At 58.1% G+C, this 19,428-nt stretch overlaps 1 protein-coding gene and 2 pseudogenes across 1 annotated transcript; all 3 read left to right on the top strand.

Annotated features, from left to right (window-relative positions):
* Positions 1-2,684: 2,684 nt before the first annotated feature.
* On the top strand, positions 2,685-11,113 carry LOC134761730 (proline-rich protein 36-like). Its single transcript, XM_063725826.1, has 3 exons — positions 2,685-2,783; positions 2,949-10,491; positions 10,812-11,113. The coding sequence occupies exons 1-2, from the start codon at positions 2,685-2,687 to the stop codon at positions 4,395-4,397; spliced, it is 1,548 nt and encodes a 515-aa protein (XP_063581896.1). The 3' UTR covers positions 4,398-10,491; positions 10,812-11,113.
* Positions 7,817-11,113, top strand: LOC112134376 (putative uncharacterized protein FLJ44672; annotated as a pseudogene).
* LOC112134375 (putative uncharacterized protein FLJ44672) lies at positions 8,849-11,113 on the top strand (annotated as a pseudogene).
* Positions 11,114-19,428: the final 8,315 nt, after the last annotated feature.

Here is a 19,428-nt window from a genome sequence, read left to right as displayed (position 1 = left end):
GGCTCCTGCCCTTCGGCGGCCTCTGCAGGCCCAGCTGCTGCCTCCCCATCGCCTCCGTAGGCCAAGCTCCTGCCTCCACGGAGGCCTTTCCAGGCCTGGCGTTTGCTCCTTTGCATCCTCGTCAGGCCCTGAACTTGCTCCAGTCGGCCTCTCCGGGCCCAGCTCTTCCTCCCGGCGGCCTCTGCAGGCCCAAGTTGTCCTCAAGTGGGCCTCTCCCTGGCCAGTTCCTGCCTCCCCACGGCATCTGCGGGCCCAAGTCGTCCTCCAGTCGGCCTCCCCCGGCCCAGCTCTTGCCTCTCGGCGGCCTCTCCAGGTGCACAACTTCCTCCAGTCGGCCTCTCCAGGCCCAGCTCCTCCTGCCTCCCAGTGGCCTCTTTAGGCCCACCCCAGCTCACACCTCCCCGCGGCCCTCCCATGCCCCGGGTTAGACTTTTGGCGGCCCCTTCAGGCCCGGAGCTCGATCTACGGTCGGTCTCTCCAGGCCCAGCCTCGTGCCTCCCGAGGGCCCATAGACAGGCCCAGGTTCTGCCTCACAGCGGAGTCTCCACGCCCCACTCCTGCCCTCCCTGCAGCCACCCCAAGTTCGAAGCTCCTGCCTTCGGTGGCTTCGAGAGGCCCAGCTCCTGCCTCCCAACGGCCTCTTTAGGCCCAGCTCGCTCCTCACGATGGCCTTTCCCTGCCCGGTTTGTCCCCATTGGCGGCCTTTCCAGGCCCAGCACCTCCTCAAGTGGGCCTCTCCAGACCCACCTGCAGCCTCCCGGCATCCTCTCCAGGCCCAGCTCTTCCTCCCGGCTGCGTCTACGGGCCCGGCTCCTGCCTCACAGCCACCGCTTCGGACTCAGCTCCTGGCCAGCTCCTGGCGGCCTTTGTCGGCCCAAAACTTCCTCAAGCCACGCTCTCCCAGCCCAGCTCAGGCCTCCACGGTGGCCTCTCCGGGCTCAGCTCCTCGCCCTCCGACGGCATCTCTAGGCCCTCAGACATCCTCCAGTGGGCTCCTCTCGGCCCAGCTTGGGCCTCCCGGCGGCCCCTGCGGGCCCAACTCGTCGTGAAGTCGGCCTCCCCGGGCCCATGTCCGGCCTCCCGGCGGCCTCTGCGGGCGCAGCACGTCCTCGAGTGGGCCCCTCCAGGGCCAGCTCCTGCCTCCCGTCAGCCTCTAGAGGCCCAGCCTCTGCCTCCTTCATGGCGGCCCCTCCGGGCCCGGCTCTTCCTCGTCCTCCTGGCTGCGTCGACAGGCCCAACTCCTGCCTCCCAAGAAAAGCAAACAAGCTCTTTGGGCTCAGCTCCTGCCCGGCTCCCGCCAGCCTTTGTGGGCCCAGCCCTTTCTCCAGCCGAAGCTCTGCAGGCACGCCTTCTGCCTCCCGGTGGCCTGCGCAGACGCAACCCTGACTGAAGAACAGCCCCTGCAGGCCCCGCTCCTGCCTACCAGGGGCCTCTCCGGACCCGGCTCTCGCCTCTCCTCACAGCGGCTTCCCGGGGCCAGCTTCCTGCCTGCCTCCCGGCGGCCTCGACAAGCCCAGCTCCTCCCTGACGGTGGCCTGTTTCGGCCCGGCTCATGCCTCTCGCGACCCGCCCAGCGGTGTGAGCTCCTGCCTCACACTGGCTTCTGCGGGCCGAGGTCCTCCCTCATGCTGGGCCGTGGAGGCCCGGCTCGTGCCTCTTGTGGCCTCCCCGGGCCCAGCCCCTGCCTGTTGGCGGCCTCTCCCGGCCCAGCCTCGACCTCGCAGTGGGCCCTTCAGGCCCACCTCTCGCCTCGCCGTGGCCTCCTCGGGCCAGGCTCCTGCCCTTCGGCGGCTTCTGCAGGCCCAGCTCCTGCCTCCCCGTCGCCTCTGTAGGCCAAGCTCCTGCCTCCACGGCGGCCTTTGCAGGCCTGGCGTTTGCTCCTTTGCATCCTCGCCAGGCCCTGAACTTGCTCCAGTCGGCCTCTCCGGGCCCAGCTCTTCCTCCCGGCGGCCTCTGCAGGCCCAAGTTGTCCTCAAGTGGGCCTCTCCAGGGCCAGCTCCTGCCTCCCGCCGACCTCTGCGGGCCCAAGTCGGCCTCCAGTCGGCCTCCCCCGGCCCAGCTCTTGCCTCTCGGCGGCCTCTCCAGGTGCACGACTTCCTCCAGTCGGCCTCTCCAGGCCCAGCTCCTCCTCCCTCCCAGTGGCCTCTTTAGGCCCAGCCCGGCTCACACCTCCCGGCGGCCCTCCCATGCCCCGCGTTTGACTTTTGGCGGCCCCTTCAGGCCCAGAGCTCGACCTCTGGTCAGCCTGTCCAAGCCCACCTCCTGCCTCCCGACGGCCTCTTTAGGCCCAGCTCGCTCGTCACGACGGCCTTTCCGGGCCCGGTTTGTCCCCTTTGGCAGCCTCTCCAGGCCGAGCACCTCCTCAAGTCGGCCTCTCCAGACCCAGCTCCAGCCTCACGGCGTCCTCTCCAGGCCCAGCTCTTCCTCCCGGCTGCGTCTACGGGCCCGGCTCCTGCCTCACAGCCACCGCTTGGGACTCAGCTCCTGGCCAGCTCCTGGCGGCCTTTGTTGCCCCAAAACTTCCTCAAGCCACGCTCTCCCGGCCCAGCTCAGGCCTCCACGGTGGCCTCTCTGGGCTCAGCTCCTCGCCCTCCGACGGCGTCTCCGGGCCCCCAGACTTCCTCCAGTGGGCTCCTCTCGGCCCAGCTTGGGCCTCCCGGTGGCACCTGTGGGCCCAACTCGTCATGAAGTCGGCCTCCCCGGGCCCATGTCTGGCCTCCGGCGGCCTCTGCGGGCGCAGCACGTCCTCGAGTGGGCCCCTCCAGGGCCAGCTCCTGCCTCCCGTCGGCGTCTAGAGGCCTAGTCTCTGCCTCCCTCATGGCAGCCCCTCGGGGCCCGGCTCTTCCTCGTCCTCCTGGCTGCGTCGACAGGCCCAACTCCTGCCTCCCAAGAAAAGCAAACAAGCTCTTCCGGCTCAGCTCCTGCCCGGCTCCCGCCAGCCTTTGTAGGCCCAGCCCTTTCTCCAGCCGAAGCTCTGCAGGCACGCCTTCTGCCTCCCGGTGGCCTGCGCAGACGCAGCCCTGACTGAAGAACAGCCCCTCCAGGCCCCGCTCCTCCCTCCCAGGGGCCTCTCCCGGCCCAGCCTCGACCTCGCAGTGGCCCCTCCAGGCCCACCTCTTGCCTCACCGTGGCCTCCTCGGGCCAGGCTCCTGCCCTTCGGCGGCCTCTGCAGGCCCAGCTCCTGCCTCCCTGTGGCCTCCGTAGGCCAAGCTCCTGCCTCCACGGCGGCCTTTCCAGGCCTGGCGTTTGCTCCTTTGCATCCTCGCCAGGCCCTGAACTTGCTCCAGTCGGCCTCTCCGGGCCCAGCTCTTCCTCCCGGCGGCCTCTGCAGGCCCAAGTTGTCCTCAAGTGGGCCTCTCCAGGGCCGGCTCCTGCCTCCCGCCGGCCTCTGCGGGCCCAAGTCATCCTCCAGTCGGCCACCCCCGGCCCAGCTCTTGCCTCTCGGCGGCCTCTTCAGGTGCACAACTTCCTCCAGTCGGCCTCTCCAGGCCCAGCTCCTCCTGCCTCGCAGTGGCCTCTTTAGGCCCATCCCGGCTCACACCTCCCGGCGGCCCTCCCAGGCCCCGCGTTTGACTTTTGGCGGCCCCTTCAGGCCCAGAGCTCGACCTCCGGTCGGCCTGTCCAGGCCCACCTCCTGCCTCCCGACGGCCTCTTTAGGCCCAGCTCGCTCGTCACGACGGCCTTTCCGGGCCCGGTTTGTCCCCTTTGGCGGCCTCTCCAGGCCCAGCACCTCCTCAAGTCGGCCTCTCCCGACCCAGCTCCAGCCTCACGGTGTCCTCTCCAGGCCCAGCTCTTCCTCCCGGCTGCGTCTACGGGCCCGGCTCCTGCCTCACAGCCACCGCTTGGGACTCAGCTCCTGGCCAGCTCCTGGCGGCCTTTGTTGTCCCAAAACTTCCTCAAGCCACGCTCTCCCGGCCCAGCTCAGGCCTCCACGGTGGCCTCTCTGGGCTCAGCTCCTCGCCCTCCGACGGCGTCTCTGGGCCCCCAGACATCCTCCAGTGGGCTCCTCTCGGCCCAGCTTGGGCCTCCCGGCGGCCTCTGCGGGCCCAACTCGTCGTGAAGTCGGCCTCCCCGGGCCCAGGTCCGGCCTCCCGGCGGCCTCTGCGGGCACAGCACGTCCTCGAGTGGGCCCCTCCAGGGCCAGCTCCTGCCTCCCGTCGGCCTCTAGAGGCCCAGCCTCTGCCTCCCTCATGGCAGCCCCTCGGGGCCCGGCTCTTCCTCGTTCTCCTGGCTGCGTCGACAGGCCCAACTCCTGCCTCCCAAGAAAAGCAAACAAGCTCTTCCGGCTCAGCTCCTGCCCGGCTCCTGCCAGCCTTTGTGGGCCCAGCCCTTTCTCTAGCCGAAGCTCTGCAAGCCCGCCTTCTGCCTCCTGGTGGCCTGCGCAGACGCAACCCTGAGTGAAGAACAGCCCCTGCAGGCCCCGCTCCTGCCTCCCAGGGGCCTCTCCGGGCCCGGCTCTCGCATGGCCTCACGGCGGCTTCCCGGGGCCAGCTTCCTGCCTGCCTCCCTGCGGCCTCGACAGGCCCAGCTCCTCCCTGACGGTGGCCTGTTTCGGCCCGGCTCATGCTTCTCGCGACCCGCCCAGCGGTGTGAGCTCCTGCCTCACACTGGCCTGTGCGGGCCGAGGTCCTCCCTCACGCTGGGCCGTGGAGGCCCGGCTCGTGCCTCTCGTGGCCTTCCCGGTCCGAGCCCCTGCCTGTTGGCGGCCTCTCCAGGCCCAGCCTCAACCTCGCAGTGGGCCCTCCAGGCCCAAGTCTTGCCTCACGGTGGCCTCCTCGGGTCAGGCTCCTGCCCTTCGGCGGCCTCTGCAGGCCCAGCTCCTGCCTCCCCATCGCCTCCGTAGGCCAAGCTCCTGCCTCCACGGCGGCCTTTGCAGGCCTGGCGTTTGCTCCTTTGCATCCTCGCCAGGCCCTGAACTTGCTCCAGTCGGCCTCTCCGGGCCCAGCTCTTCCTCCCGGCGGCCTCTGCAGGCCCAAGTTGTCCTCAAGTGGGCCTCTCCCTGGCCAGCTCCTGCCTCCCCCCGGCATCTGCGGGCCCAAGTTGTCCTGCAGTCGGCCTCCCCTGGCCAAGCTCTTGCCTCTCGGCAGCCTCTCCAGGTGCACAACTTCCTCCAGTCGGCCTCTCCAGGCCCAGCTCCTCCTGCCTCCCAGTGGCCTCTTTGGGCCCAGCCCGGCTCACGCCTCCCCGCGGCCCTCCCAGGCCCCGCGTTTGACTTTTGGCGGCCCCTTCAGGCCCGGAGCTCGACCTACGGTTGGTCTCTCCAGGCCCAGCCTCGTGCCTCCCGACGGCCCGTAGACAGGCCCAGGTTCTGCCTCACAGAGGAGTCTCCACGCCCCACTCCTGCCCTCCCTGCAGCCACCCCCAGTCCGAAGCTCCTGCCTTCCGGCGGCTTCTAGAGGCCCAGCTCCTGCCTCCCAACGGCCTCTTTAGGCCCAGCTCGCTCCTCACGACGGCCTTTCCCTGCCCGGTTTGTCCCCTTTGGCGGCCTTTCCGGGCCCAGCACCTCCTCAAGTCGGCCTCTCCAGACCCACCTGCAGCCTCCCGGCATCCTCTACAGGCCCAGCTCTTCCTCCCGGCTGCGTCTACGGTCCCGGCTCCTGCCTCACAACCACCGCTTGGGACTCAGCTCCTGGCCAGCTCCTGGTGGCCTTTGTCGGCCCAAAACTTCCTCAAGCCACGCTCTCCCAGCCCAGCTCAGGCCTCCACGTTGGCCTCTCCGGGCTCAGCTCCTCGCCCTCCGACGGCATCTCTAGGCCCCCAGACATCCTCCAGTGGGCTCCTCTCGGCCCAGCTTGGGCCTCCCGGCGGCCCCTGCAGGCCCAACTCGTCGTGAAGTCGGCCTCCCCGGGCCCATGTCCGGCCTCCGGCGGCCTCTGCGGGCGCAGCACGTCCTCGAGTGGGCCCCTCCAGGGCCAGCTCCTGCCTCCCGTCGGCGTCTGGAGGCCTAGCCTCTGCCTCCCTCATGGCGGCCCCTCGGGGCCCGGCTCTTCCTCGTCCTGCTGGCTGCGTCGACAGGCCCAACTCCTGCCTCCCAAGAAAAGCAAACAAGCTCTTCCGGCTCAGCTCCTGCCCGGCTCCCGCCAGCCTTTGTAGGCCCAGCCCTTTCTCCAGCCGAAGCTCTGCAGGCACGCCTTCTGCCTCCCGGTGGCCTGCGCAGACGCAGCCCTGACTGAAGAACAGCCCCTGCAGGCCCCACTCCTCCTTCCCAGGGGCCTCTCCCGGCCCAGCCTCGACCTCGCAGTGGCCCCTCCAGGCCCACCTCTTGCCTCACCGTGGCCTCCTCGGGCCAGGCTCCTGCCCTTCGGCGGCCTCTGCAGGCCCAGCTCCTGCCTCCCCGTGGCCTCTGTAGGCCAAGCTCCTGCCTCCACGGCGGCCTTTCCAGGCCTGGCGTTTGCTCCTTTGCATCCTCGCCAGGCTCTGAACTTGCTCCAGTCGGCCTCTCCTTGCCCAGCTCTTCCTCCCGGCGGCCTCTGCAGGCCCAAGTTGTCCTCAAGTGGGCCTCTCCAGGGCCAGCTCCTGCCTCCCGCCGGCCTCTGCGGGCCCAAGTCATCCTCCAGTCGGCCACCCCCGGCCCAGCTCTTGCCTCTCGGCGGCCTCTTCAGGTGCACAACTTCCTCCAGTCGGCCTCTCCAGGCCCAGCTCCTCCTGCCTCCCAGTGGCCTCTTTAGGCCCAGCCCGGCTCACGCTTCCCGGCGGCCCTCCCAGGCCCCGCGTTTGATTTTTGGCGGCCCCTTCAGGCCCAGAGCTCGACCTCCGGTCGGCCTCGCCAGTCCCAGCCTCGTGCGTCCCGAGGGCCCGTAGACAGGCCCAGGCTCTGCCTCACAGCGGAGTCTCCACGCCCCGCTCTTGGCCTCCCTGCCGCCCCCCCGAGTCTGAAGCTCCTGCCTTGCGGCGGCTTCGACAGGCCCAGCTCCTGCCTCCCGACAGCCTCTTTATGCCCAGCTCGCTCTTCACGACGGCCTTTCCGGGCCCGGTTTGTCCCCTTTGGCGGCCTCTCCAGGCCCAGCACCTCCTCAAGTTGGCCTCTCCAGACCCAGTTGCAGCCTCCCGGCGTCCTCTCCAGGCCCAGCTCTTCCTCCCGGCTGCGTCTACGGGCCCGGCTCCTGCCTCACAGCCACTGCTTGGGACTCAGCTCCTGCCCAGCTCCTGGCGGCCTTTGTCGGCCCAAAATTTCCTCAAGCCACACTCTCCCGGCCCAGCTCAGGCCTCCACGGTGGCCTCTCTGGGCTCAGCTCCTCGCCCTCCGACGGCGTCTCCGGGCCCCCAGACTTCCTCCAGTGGGCTCCTCTCGGCCCAGCTTGGGCCTCCCGGCGGCCCCTGCGGGCCCAACTCGTCGTGAAGTCGGCCTCCCCGGGCCCATGTCCGGCCTCCCGGCAGCCTCTGCGGGCGCAGCACGTCCTCGAGTGGGCCCCTCCAGGGCCAGCTCCTGCCTCCCGTCAGCCTCTAGAGGCCCAGCCTCTGCCTCCCTCATGGCGGCCCCTCAGGGCCTGGCTCTTCCTCGTTCTCCTGGCTGCGTCGACAGGCCCAACTCCTGCCTCCCAAGAAAAGCAAACAAGCTCTTTGGGCTCAGCTCCTGCCCGGCTCCCGCCAGCCTTTGTGGGCCCAGCCCTTTCTCCAGCCGAAGCTCTGCAGGCACGCCTTCTGCCTCCCGGTGGCCTGCGCAGACGCAACCCTGACTGAAGAACAGCCCCTGCATGCCCCTCTCCTGCCTACCGGGGCCTCTCCGGGCCCAGCTCTCGCCTGGCCTCACGGCGGCTTCCCGGGGCCAGCTTCCTGCCTGCCTCCCGGCGGCCTCGACAAGCCCTGCTCCTCCCTGATGGTGGCCTGTTTCGGCCCGGCTCATGCCTCTCGCGACCCGCCCAGCGGTGTGAGCTCCTGCCTCACACTGGCTTGTGCGGGCCGAGGTCCTCCCTCACGCTGGGTCGTGGAGGCCCGGCTCGTGCCTCTTGTGGCCTCCCTGGGCCCAGCCCCTGCCTGTTGGCGGCCTCTCCCGGCCCAGCCTCGACCTCGCAGTGGGCCCTCCAGGCCCACCTCTCGCCTCACCGTGGCCTCCTTGGGCCAGGGTCCTGCCCTTCGGCGGCCTCTGCAGGCCCAGCTCCTGCCTCCCCATCGCCTCCGTAGGCCAAGCTCCTGCCTCCACGGCGGCCTTTGCAGGCCTGGCGTTTGCTCCTTTGCATCCTCGCCAGGCCCTGAACTTGCTCCAGTCGGCCTCTCCGGGCCCAGCTCTTCCTCCCGGCGGCCTCTGCAGGCCCAAGTTGTCCTCAAGTGGGCCTCTCCAGGGCCAGCTCCTGCCTCCCGCCGACCTCTGCTGGCCCAAGTCGGCCTCCAGTCGGCCTCCCCCAGCCCAACTCTTGCCTCTCGGCGGCCTCTCCAGGTGCACGACTTCCTCCAGTCGGCCTCTCCAGACCCAGCTCCTCCTGCCTCCCAGTGGCCTCTTTAGGCCCAGCCCGGCTCTCACCTCCCGGCGGCCCTCCCAGGCCCCGCGTTTGACTTTTGGCGGCCCCTTCAGGCCCAGAGCTCGACCTCCGGTCGGCCTGTCCAGGCCCACCTCCTGCCTCCCGACGGCCTCTTTAGGCCCAGCTCGCTTGTCACGACGGCCTTTCCGGGCCCGGTTTGTCCCCTTTGGCGGCCTCTCCAGGCCCAGCTCCTCCTCAAGTCGGCCTCTCCCGACCCAGCTCCAGCCTCACGGCGTCCTCTCCAGGCCCAGCTCTTCCTCCCAGCTGCGTCTACGGGCCCGGCTCCTGCCTCACAGCCACCGCTTGGGACTCAGCTCCTGGCCAGCTCCTGGCGGCCTTTGTTGTCCCAAAACTTCCTCAAGCCACGCTCTCCCGGCCCAGCTCAGGCCTCCATGGTGGCCTCACTGGGCTCAGCTCCTCGCCCTCCGACGGCGTCTCTGGGCCCCCAGACTTCCTCCAGTGGGCTCCTCTCGGCCCAGCTTGGGCCTCCCGGCGGCCCCTGTGGGCCCAACTCGTCGGGAAGTCGGCCTCCCCGGGCCCACGTCCGGCCTCCCGGAGTCCTCTGTGAGCGCAGCACGTCCTTGAGTAGGCCCCTCCAGGGCCAGCTTCTGCCTCCCGTCGGCCTCTAGAGGCCCAGCCTCTGCCTCCCTCATGGCGGCCCCTCTGGGCCTGGCTCTTCCTCGTCCTCCTGGCTGCGTTTGCAGGCCCAACTCCTGCCTCCCAAGAAAACAAAACAAGCTCTTTGGGCTCAGCTCCTGCCCGGCTCCCGCCAGCCTTTGTTGGCCCAGCACTTTCTCCAGCCGAAGCTCTGCAGGCCCGCCTTCTGCCTCCCGGTGGCCTGCGCAGACGCAGCCCTGACTGAAGAACAGCCCCTGCAGGCCCTGCTCCTGCCTCCCAGGGGCCTCTCCGGGCCCGGCTCTCGCATGGCCTCACGGCGGCTTCCCGGGGCCAGCTTCCTGCCTGCCTCCCGGCAGCCTCGACAGGACCAGCTCCTCCCTGACGGTGGCCTCTTTCGGCCCAGTTCATGCCTCTCGCAACCCGCCCAGCGGTGTGAGCTCCTGCCTCACACTGGCCGGTGCGGGCTGAGGTCCTCCCTCATGCTGGGCCGTGGATGCCCGGCTCCTGCCTCTCGTGGCCTCCCCGGTCCCAGCCCCTGCCTGTTGGAGGCCTCTCCCGGCCCAGCCTCGACCTCGCAATGGGCCCTCCAGGCCCACCACTTGCCTCACCGTGGCCTCCTCGGGCCAGGCTCCTGCCCTTCGGCAGCCTCTGCAGACCCAGCTCCTGCCTCCGCGTGGCGTCCGTAGGCCAAGCTCCTGCCTCCACGGCGGCCTTTCCAGGCCTGGCGTTTGCTCCTTTGCATCCTCGCCAGGCCCTGAACTTCCTCCAGTCGGCCTCTCCGGGCCCAGCTCTTCCTCCCGGCGGCCTCTGCAGGCCCAAGTTGTCCTCAAGTGGGCCTCTCCAGGGCCAGCTCCTGCCTCCCGCCGGCCTTTGCGGGCCCAAGTCGTCCTCCATTCGGCCACCCCCGGCCCAGCTCTTGCCTCTCGGCGGCCTCTCCAGGTGCACAACTTCCTCCAGTTGGCCTCTCCAGGCCCAGCTCCTCCTGCCTCGCAGTGGCCTCTTTAGGCCCAGCCCGTCTCATGCCTCCCGGCGGCCCTCCCAGGCCCTGCGTTTGACTTTGGCGGCCTCTTCAGGCCCAGGTCTTGACCTCCGGTCGGCCTTTCCAGGCCCAGCCTCCTGCCTCACGAGCGCCCATAGACATGCCCAGGCTCTGCCTCACAACGGAGTCTCCACCTCCAACTCTTGGCCTCCCTATGTCCCACCTAGTCCAAAGCCCCTGCCTTCCGGAACCTTCGATATGCCCAGTTGGTGCCTTGGGATGTGTTCGTCAAGTCCACTTTACTTCTCAATACAGCCTTTCTATGCCGAGTTTTTTTCTTTTCTCGGCCTTTGTATGGTGAGAACTTTCTGAAGTTTGCTTTTCCAAGCCCACCTGCAGCACTGTGGAATCCTCGTCTGGCCCATCGCCTCTTCTCAGGTGCATCTATTTGTTCATGTTTTCCTCACAACTACCTCTTTTAGACTGCTCCTATCCAGCTCCTTGTGTCCTTTCTATATCACTATCTTTCTGAATTCCAGCCCTCGAATTTCACTGCCTTCCTGGTTTTAGGCTGAACAAACCTAAATTTTGCGTGACAATGGCTTCTTAAACCTGCCTCAACCAACCCAGCTCCTCCCTGACACTGGCCCCTCTAGGCCCAGCTGCTGTCTCTCGCTGTCCTCACCTGGCCCATCTGTTTCCTCATGTGTGCCTCCCAATTCCCAGCTCCTGTCTCACTGTGGTCTCATTTATACCAGCTCCTGTCTCATGGTGGCCTCTTCTGGCCCATCTTTGACCTCATAGTGGCGACTCAAATCCATCTTCTGCCTCATCCTGGCCTCTTCTGGTTTTGCTCATGCCTCGCATTCACCTCTTCCAGATCCAGATTTTTATTCTTTGATGGTCAACAGCATCAAGGAGCCTAAGTCTTCCTTGGACTCTTTTTTATTTGTAACTTCACAGCAGAGTGCCTTAGGAAAACACCTGTCTCTTCTTTTAACCTTGACAGTGGATTTCTAACAAATTTGTAATAAATTTTGCCTGCGTGGTTTCATACTGATTTTTATTTTATTTAGTGTCTCATCATTTTTCTTGTCTTCTTTCAGTGGCAATGGGAATGAGCCTCTGCTTGGGCCCTTTTTCTTCACTCTGGAAATGGCAGCTTCTCATTTCATGTTTTCTATGTTTATATTTTTTACTGTAATCTTTTTTGTTTTGTTAGGGTCTTGCTCTGTCACCCAGGCTAGAGTGTAGTCATGTCATCATCACTTACTGCAGCCTTGGTCTTTTGACCTGAAGTGATTCTCCCAACTCAGCATCTTGGGTAGCTGATACTACAGGCACATGCCACCACGCCCGGCTAATTGCTGATTTTTTTCTGAGAGGTTGGTTCTGAGCCTCCCAATGTGCTACAATTACAAGCATGAGCCACCATGCCTGGCCTGCTATTTGCTTGGAATGAACTATTAAGAATTTACTTTTTGATTAATATACTATTTCTATATAGATTCATGTATATATAGATACTTTAAATTTTTCATGGATAACTAATTTTTTTCCCTTTTTTTGAGGCAATGTACCACTTTTTCAGGATGGAGTGTGGTGTTATTATCCCAGCTCACTGCAACCTCTTCTTTCTTGTCTTAAGTGATCCTCCCACCTCAGCCTGCTGAGTAGCTGGGAACACAGGTATGAGCCACCATGCCCAGGTAATTTTTATATTTCTTTTGGAGAGTGGGTCTTACCATATCTCCCAGGCTGGTTTGAAACTCCTGGGCTCAAGCCATCCACCCCCTCAACCTCTTGCAGTGCTGGGATTACAGGTGGGAGCCACCACACCTGGTCTACCATTTTCTTTTCATGGATTATTAAGAATTTCCTTTATGGCAGCACCGTGGCTCACACCTGTAATCCCAGCACTTTAGGAGGATGAATTGGGTGGATTACGAGGTCAGGAGTTCAAGACCAGCCCAGTCAAGATGGTGAAACTCTGTCTTTACTAAAAATACAAAAATTAGCCTGGTGTGGTGGCAGGCATCTGCAATCCCAGCTACTCTGGAGGGTGAGGCAGGAGAACTGCTTGAACCTGGGAGGTGGAGGTGGCAGTGAGCAGAGATCATGCCACTGCACTCCAGCCTGGGTGACAGAGTGCGTCTCCATCTCAAAAAAAAATGAATTTACTTTTTAATAGTATAATGTAAATATATAAATATGTGTGTGTGTATATTCATATGTGAATATATGTGTGTATATATTTTCATAGCATACGCACACACACACACACATTTACATTGTGAAAGAGATATTTGGAATACCTAGAAATTGATAGGCTTCTTCCAGGTTTTGAAAGCACCCTTAGCACAAACATGAAAGAAGTATAAACTATCATTATTAATGACCATGAACCAAGATGACCATGAGTCAATATTACTTTGCACCTCAACCACCTTCCAGCAGAGCATCTCAAAGTGCTGGATATATCTGAACATCACACCCTTTCACATAGACTTGGATGGTTTATAATTATTACTTCTTTTAAGACCTCAGTGTGATCCTTGTCAGGTTGAAATCAAACTATTTCTCAAGTCGTAGAGATATTGAATAATAGCTTTGGTCAGGAAATACGTATTGCATTTGGTTTGTCATGACAATCTCCTGGCCTAGGCAGATATAGCAGAAATGTGTGTGTGTGTGTGAATATTCTTGCTCATAGATGTGGGGTTGGAAGTGGAGGGGTGTTGAATTTGATAAAACCAACAAGGGACAGGCTGCTGGGAAGAGGGAACTTGTTGTGGCAGCAGCTGTGTAACTCTAGAATTAACAAATGCTTGTATTCCACAGTTTTGTCTCCTGGAAAATAAAGATTATAATTCCTGCCTTGATATGTGGACTAGGTTATCCACTATATGCAAAATATCTAGTATATAATAAGTGCTGAATTAATACTACTTTCTGTACCTCATTCTTAATCACTGTTTAATTTTGAAAAGTTTAGAATGACTATGGGTTTTGTAAAAATTATTTGTAATTATTATATACAATCTTAAGTCCTATAGAAAAATACAAAGCAGGCCGGGTGCTATAGCTCACACCTGTAATCCCAGCACTTTTGGAAGTCAGGGTAGAAGGATTGCTCAAGGCAAGGAGTATGAGTCCAGCATGAGGAACATAGCAAGATTTCATCTCTATAAAAAATTAAAAACCAGTTATGGTAATGTGCACCTGTAGTCCCAGCTACTCTGGAGGCTGAGGCAGGTGGATCACTAGAACCCAGGAGTTTAAGACTGCAGCCTGGGTAACGGAGTGAGACTCTGTCAAAGAGAGGGCATGGGGGAGAGAGAGAGAAGAGAGAGAAAAACAAGGAAAGTACAAAGAAGCAAGTAATAAATCATGAAATTTTCAACCACCAAGAAATAACTCTTAATATTACATGATATGGCCAGGCCTGATAGCTCATCCCTGGCTGAGGCATGAGAATCGCTTGAGCCTCCGAGGCAGAGGTTGCAGAGAGCCAAGATTACACCATTCCAACTCCAGCCTGGGCAACAGAAAGAGACTCTGTCTCAAAAAAAAACAGAAAAAACAAAGTGAAATTCCTACCTCTTTTTGTGCAAATAGGTAGTTAGGTAGGTAGATATATTAATGGATTAAAAATAACTTTGCCTGGTATGGTGGCTCACACCTGTAATCCCAGCATTTTCAGAGGCCGAGGCAGGCAGATCACGAGGTCAGGAGATTGAGACAATCCTGGCCAACATGGTGAAACCGTGTCTCTACTAAAAATACAAAAATTAGCTGGGTGTGCTGGCGGTTGCCTGTAATCCTGGCTACTTGGGAGGGTGAGGCAGGAGAAGCACTTGAACTTGGAAGGCGTATGTTGCAGTGAGCCGAGATCGAACCACTGCACTGCAGCCTGGCAACAGAGCGACACTGTCTCAAAACCATAAATAACTTTACATTTTTTATATGTGTTTTAGTTTAAATATATATAATTTTCATTTTGCTTGATACCACAGAAGCTGAAGAAACTAAAGTAAGGTAGGAGAATTTCTGAACTTCAGATAAATGCCTATGTGAAAGTGATATTGTGTCCAGAATTGGTGGGTTCTTGGTCTCACTGACTTCGAGAATGAAGCCGTGGACCTTTGTGGTGAGTGTTACAGTTCTTAGAGGCAGCATGTCTGGAGTGTGTTCCTTCTGATGTTCGGATGTGTTCAGAATTTCTTCCTTCTGGTGGGTTCATGGTCTCGCTGGTTTCAGGAGTGAAGCTGCAGACCTTCGCGGTGAGTGTTACAGCTCTTAAGGTGGCACATCTGGAGTTGTTCATTCCTCTTGGTGGGTTCATGGTCTCGCTGGCTTCAGGAGTGAAGCTGCAGACCTTCGTGGTGAGTGTTACAGCTCATGAAGGCAGTGTAGACCCAGAGTGAGCAGCAGCAAGATTTATTGCAAAGAGCAAAAGAACAAAACTTCCATAGTGTTGAAGGGCACCCCAGCAGGTTGCCACTGCTGGCTCAGGCAGCCTGCTTTTATTCTCTTATCTGGCCCCACCCACATCCTGCTGATTGGTCCATTTTACAGAGAGCTGAGTGGTCTGTTTTGACAGGGTGCTGATTGGTGTGTTTACAATCTCTGAGCCAGACATGACACAAAGGTTCTCCACGTCCCCACTAGATTAGCTAGATACAGAGTGTCCATACAAAGTTCTCCAAGTCCCCACCAGAGTAGCTAGATATAGAGTGTCGATTGGTGCATTCACAAACCCTGAGCTAGACACAGGATGCTGATTGGTGTGTTTACAAATCTTGAGCTAGATACAGAGTGCCAATTGCTGTATTTACAATCCTCTAGCTAGACATAGAGGTTCTCCAAGTCCCCGCCAGAGTAGCTAGATACAGAGTGTTGATTGGTGCATTCACAAACCCTGAGCTACACACCGGGTGCTGATTGGTGTGTTTACAAACCTTGAGCTAGATATAGAGTGCCAATTGGTGTATCTACAATCCCTTACCTAGACATAATGGTTCTCCAAGTCCCCACCAGACTCAGGAGCCCAGCTGGCTTCACCCAGTGGATCCCACACTGGGGCTGCAGGTGGAGCTGCCTGCCAGTCCCTCACCATGCACCCGCACTCCTCATCCCTTGGGTGGTTGATGGGACTGGGCGCCGTGGAGCAGGGGGTGGTGCTTGTCAGGGAGGCTCGGGCCACACAGGAGCCCATGGAGGGGGAGGGAGGCTCAGGCATGGCTGCAGGTCCCGAGCCCTGCCCCACAGGGAGGCAGCTAAGGCCCAGTGTGAAACTGAGCACAGCAGCTGCTGGCCCAGGTGCTAAGCCCCTCACTGCCCAGGACTTGCAGTCCAGCTGGCCACTCCGAGTACAGGGCCCGCTGAGCCCACACCCACCCAGAACTCGTGCTGGCCCGCAAGCACTGCACGCAGCCCTGGTTCCTGCCCATGCCTCTCCATCTACACCTCCCCACAAGGTGAGGGAGCCGGCTCTGGCCTTGGCCAGCCCAGAAAGGGGCTCCCACAGTACAGCGGTGGGTTGGCCAGAGTGGGTGCCAAGGCCGAGGAGGCGCTGAGAGCAAGTGAGGGCTGTGAGGGCTGCCAGCATGCTGTCACCTCTCAATATCTTTTTATTCAACATTCATTAAAATTATGAAAAAAGACAATAGAAGTATCATGATTCTTTTTAACCTGCAGTTTCTATTGTCACCCACAGCTGCTGTAGTTTTGGAATTGATGCATGTTTGAGAGTTTCTGTTTAATGTGTTTATACTTGGATAACTATTCTACTATTCTTTTTTTTTTTTTTTTTTTTTTTTTTTTGAGACAGAGTCTTGCTCTGTCACCCAGGCTGGAAGTTGTCCATTTCCAAGACAAAGTGCCTTAAATCAGGTTAGGTCAGCAAACTACAAAATAAACCATATATACTAGGCCCCTGCTTGGACACTGAATGCCTGCTTGTCACCACCCTCACCATTTTAGTTGCCCCCTCCTGAACCAAAGAAGTTTAGTATAAGATGAAAGTTTACTAGCCTGCAAAACAGCTGTTTTTTTCTGTTCTTATCAGCCTGCCCAGCTACTTGGGTCATTAGTCAAATACTTGAAGAGGCTCTGAGGTAACTAGGATTTCAACACATTGTGGGCTGCAAAAAAATGCAGCAGGACAACTGTCAAAAGTAGAAAAGTTTCTCTTCAAATCTCATCTTGGTTTAAACATAAAATAACAGACACTAGGAATAATAGCTCCTTACTCTAAAGCCTCCTATTAACTATTCTTACACTTCAGCCCATTAAGTTGCTTGGCTTACTCAGGCATGTCTGGACAGGCCCAGGCAAGTCTCAGCTCACAGTTTATGACTCTTTCTTATTTGGAAATGTTACTGCTTCCTTAAACCTTTCCTAAGCAACTTCCTCTCCTTCTTTGTTCTTCCCTACACTTACCTATTTAGAAAAGTTTTAGGCTATTAGCAAATCGGATATCAGTTTAAGATTGTGAGGTTCAGCTCCAGCCAATGGATGCAGGACACAGCAGTAAGGATGACCCAAATGGATAAGGGATAAATAGATCTGCTTTTCCTTTGCTTGAATGTGCTCTTGCCATTGTTCCATCTGTGATTGAGCACCCTTTCTGCAGAAAGTAAAGATTGCTTGGCTGAGAGATCTTTTGTCCTCATGCTGGCTTTTCTTCATGGCACCAATTATCTATTTCTAACAATTTTGGTATTTCTAACAACAATCCTAAACAAAACACCGAAAGCCCCTACCCAACAACCAATAGGTGACATCCAGGAATATTGTGACCCCATAGTACTCAGCCTATGAGGAACTAGGGGAGGGACCTGCACATGAAGGGTTAAATTTCTTGTTGGAACTGTGCTGGGTGTGTCTGGTGCCAGACATCTGATCCTGCAAGACCATCATTAAAAGTCTCACTTTCACTGTTCTCTGGGTCTCTGAGTCCATTCTTTGGGTTTGGACAGGTGAGATTGTTTCTGACACTGGGTGTGGTGGTGCATGCCTGCAATTTCAGCTACTCAGGAGGCTGAGGCAGGTGGATCACTGGAGCCCAGGAATCTGAGGCAGCAGTGAGCTATCATTGTGCTGTGGTGTGATCTCTGTTCACTGCAACCTCTGCCTCTCAGGCTCAGGTGATTCTCCTACCCTAGCCTCCCAGGTAGCTGGGATTATAGGCACACACCACCATACCCAGGTAATTTTTGTATTTTTAGTACAGACTGGATTTCAGTATGTTGGCCCGGCTGGTTTCAAACTTCTGACCTCAAATGATCTGCCTGCCTCAACATCCCCAAGTACTGGGATTACAGGCTTGAGCCACTGCACCTGGCCTCAAAAATCACTTTTTTAATAAAAAATATACAGTCTCAGCCAGGTGCAGTGGCTCACACCTGTAATCCCAGCACTTTGGGAGGCCAATCACCTGAGGTCAGGAGTTCGAGACCAGCCTGGGCAACATGTTGAAACCCTGTCTCTATTAAAAATACAAAAATTAGCCGGGCATGGTGGCAGATTCCTGTAATCCCAGCTACTCAGCTGAGGCAGGAGAATCACTTGAACCCAGGAGACAGAGGCTGCAGTGGGCGGAAATCATGCCACTGCACTCCAGCCTCTGTGACAGAGCAGAACTCCATCTCAAAAAGAACAAATTAAAAAATAAAAATAAATAAAATGTTTAAATTCTTTTAGACAAAGAATAGGATGGCAGGGTTGTGAGAAGTCATGGGCTTCAGGGTTCCTGAAGGTAACTGAGCTCTGAGACTAAGTTTAGGCTTGTGGCCAGGGTCTTGTTTATGCCTGTCTTAAAGTATTTTCAGGGTCCCAGTGCTGAAGTTCACAGAGCTTGGAGGGAGAGGACCCTAGTCGAGACACATCACAGGGGCCTTGGGATGGCAGTGTGCAGTGAAGTCTCTGCACACTTTAGGATTTAAGCCTAGGTCTAACCTGCTGCAGAGCACAGGGGAGCTCCCTCTGTTTCACCTTGAGGCAAGAACAAGGGAACACCCTGGCCCTTGATTACACTGATAAAACAGAGGCAGTGGGTTGGGAAATAATGCATTCATTATATTCTGGGAATGAACAGAACCTCCACATCAAATTGAGTGGTGATTTATTAAAAGGAAGACAAGGCCGGGCATGGTGGCTCATGCCTGCTATCCCAGCACTTTGGGAGGTTGAGGAGGGTGGATCAGGAGCTCAAGACCAGCCTGGCTAACATGGTGAAACCCCGTCTTTACTGAAAATGCAAAAATTAGCTGGATGTGGTGGTGGGTGCCTGTAATCCCAGCTACTTGGGAGGCTGAGGTAGGAGAATTGCTTGAACCCAGGAGACAGAGGTTGCAATGAGCTGATATCATGCCACTGCACTCTAGTCTGGGCAACAGAGCAAGACTCCATCTCAAAAAAAAAAACAAAACAAAACAAGCAAAAAAAAACCCCCAAAAATTAGCTGGATGTGGTGGCAGGCACCTGTAATCCCAACTACTTGGGAGCCTGAGGCAGGAGAATCGCTTGGATCCAGGACATGGAGGTTGCAGTGAGCCAAGATTGCACCATTGCACTCCAATCTGGGCAACAAGAGTAAAATTCCATCTCAAAAAAAAAAAAAAAAATTAAATTAATAAATACCAGGAAGCCACATGGAGGGGTGGAGAGGGAATACTAGCATCACATGGGCTTTGGGGCTAATTGAAGGTCTACCTTTTACAGTAATTGTGCAAGTTACTCAACCCTCTGAGATTGACTTTTCTATGTAAAGTAGCTGTTCCTGTGGATGTAGCTTAAGGGGAGTGGAAACAAAGGTCATCAGAGTTGATGTATGACTCAACTCAGAGTTGAGGATGAAAAGTGGGGATAGTAACAGCTGCCTGTACCCTGGTACAGATCATAAGATGTTTATTTATTTGTGGAGACAGGGTCTCGCTCTGTCTCCCAGGCTGGAGTGCAGTGGCACAATCATGGCTCACTGCAGCCTTGAACTCCTGGGCTCAAGCAATCCTCCCACTTCAACCTGCAGGGATTTACAGGCATGAGTTACTGTGCCTGGACAGATCCCATGAAGTTTAAATATGACCTAGCATCTGGAAGGTAGACTTGCTTAATGGAGGCCTCTTTTTTGCCTGGTGGGTCAGCGGGTCCTGTGTGTACAAATGATGTTTACTGGTCCACTCTTCCTCCAGGTTTTTAAAAATGAGCATTTTCTCTGTACTGACAATCATGAAATAAGGAAACTGAGGCTCAGAGAGGCAATAGAGCCTCCCAAAATCACATGGGTAATAAGTTTCAGAACCAGAATTCAAACCGCAAGTCTACCTCCTGGACTCAAGCTCTTAACCTCTGTGCTATGAGCTAATAACA

The sequence above is a fragment of the Pongo abelii genome, chromosome 6 (genome assembly GCF_028885655.2).
Source record: "Pongo abelii isolate AG06213 chromosome 6, NHGRI_mPonAbe1-v2.0_pri, whole genome shotgun sequence".
In the NCBI taxonomy this organism is placed as follows: Eukaryota; Metazoa; Chordata; class Mammalia; order Primates; family Hominidae; genus Pongo; species Pongo abelii.
Note: the sequence above shows the minus strand (reverse complement) of the source record. Positions and strands in the feature narration are given on the sequence as shown.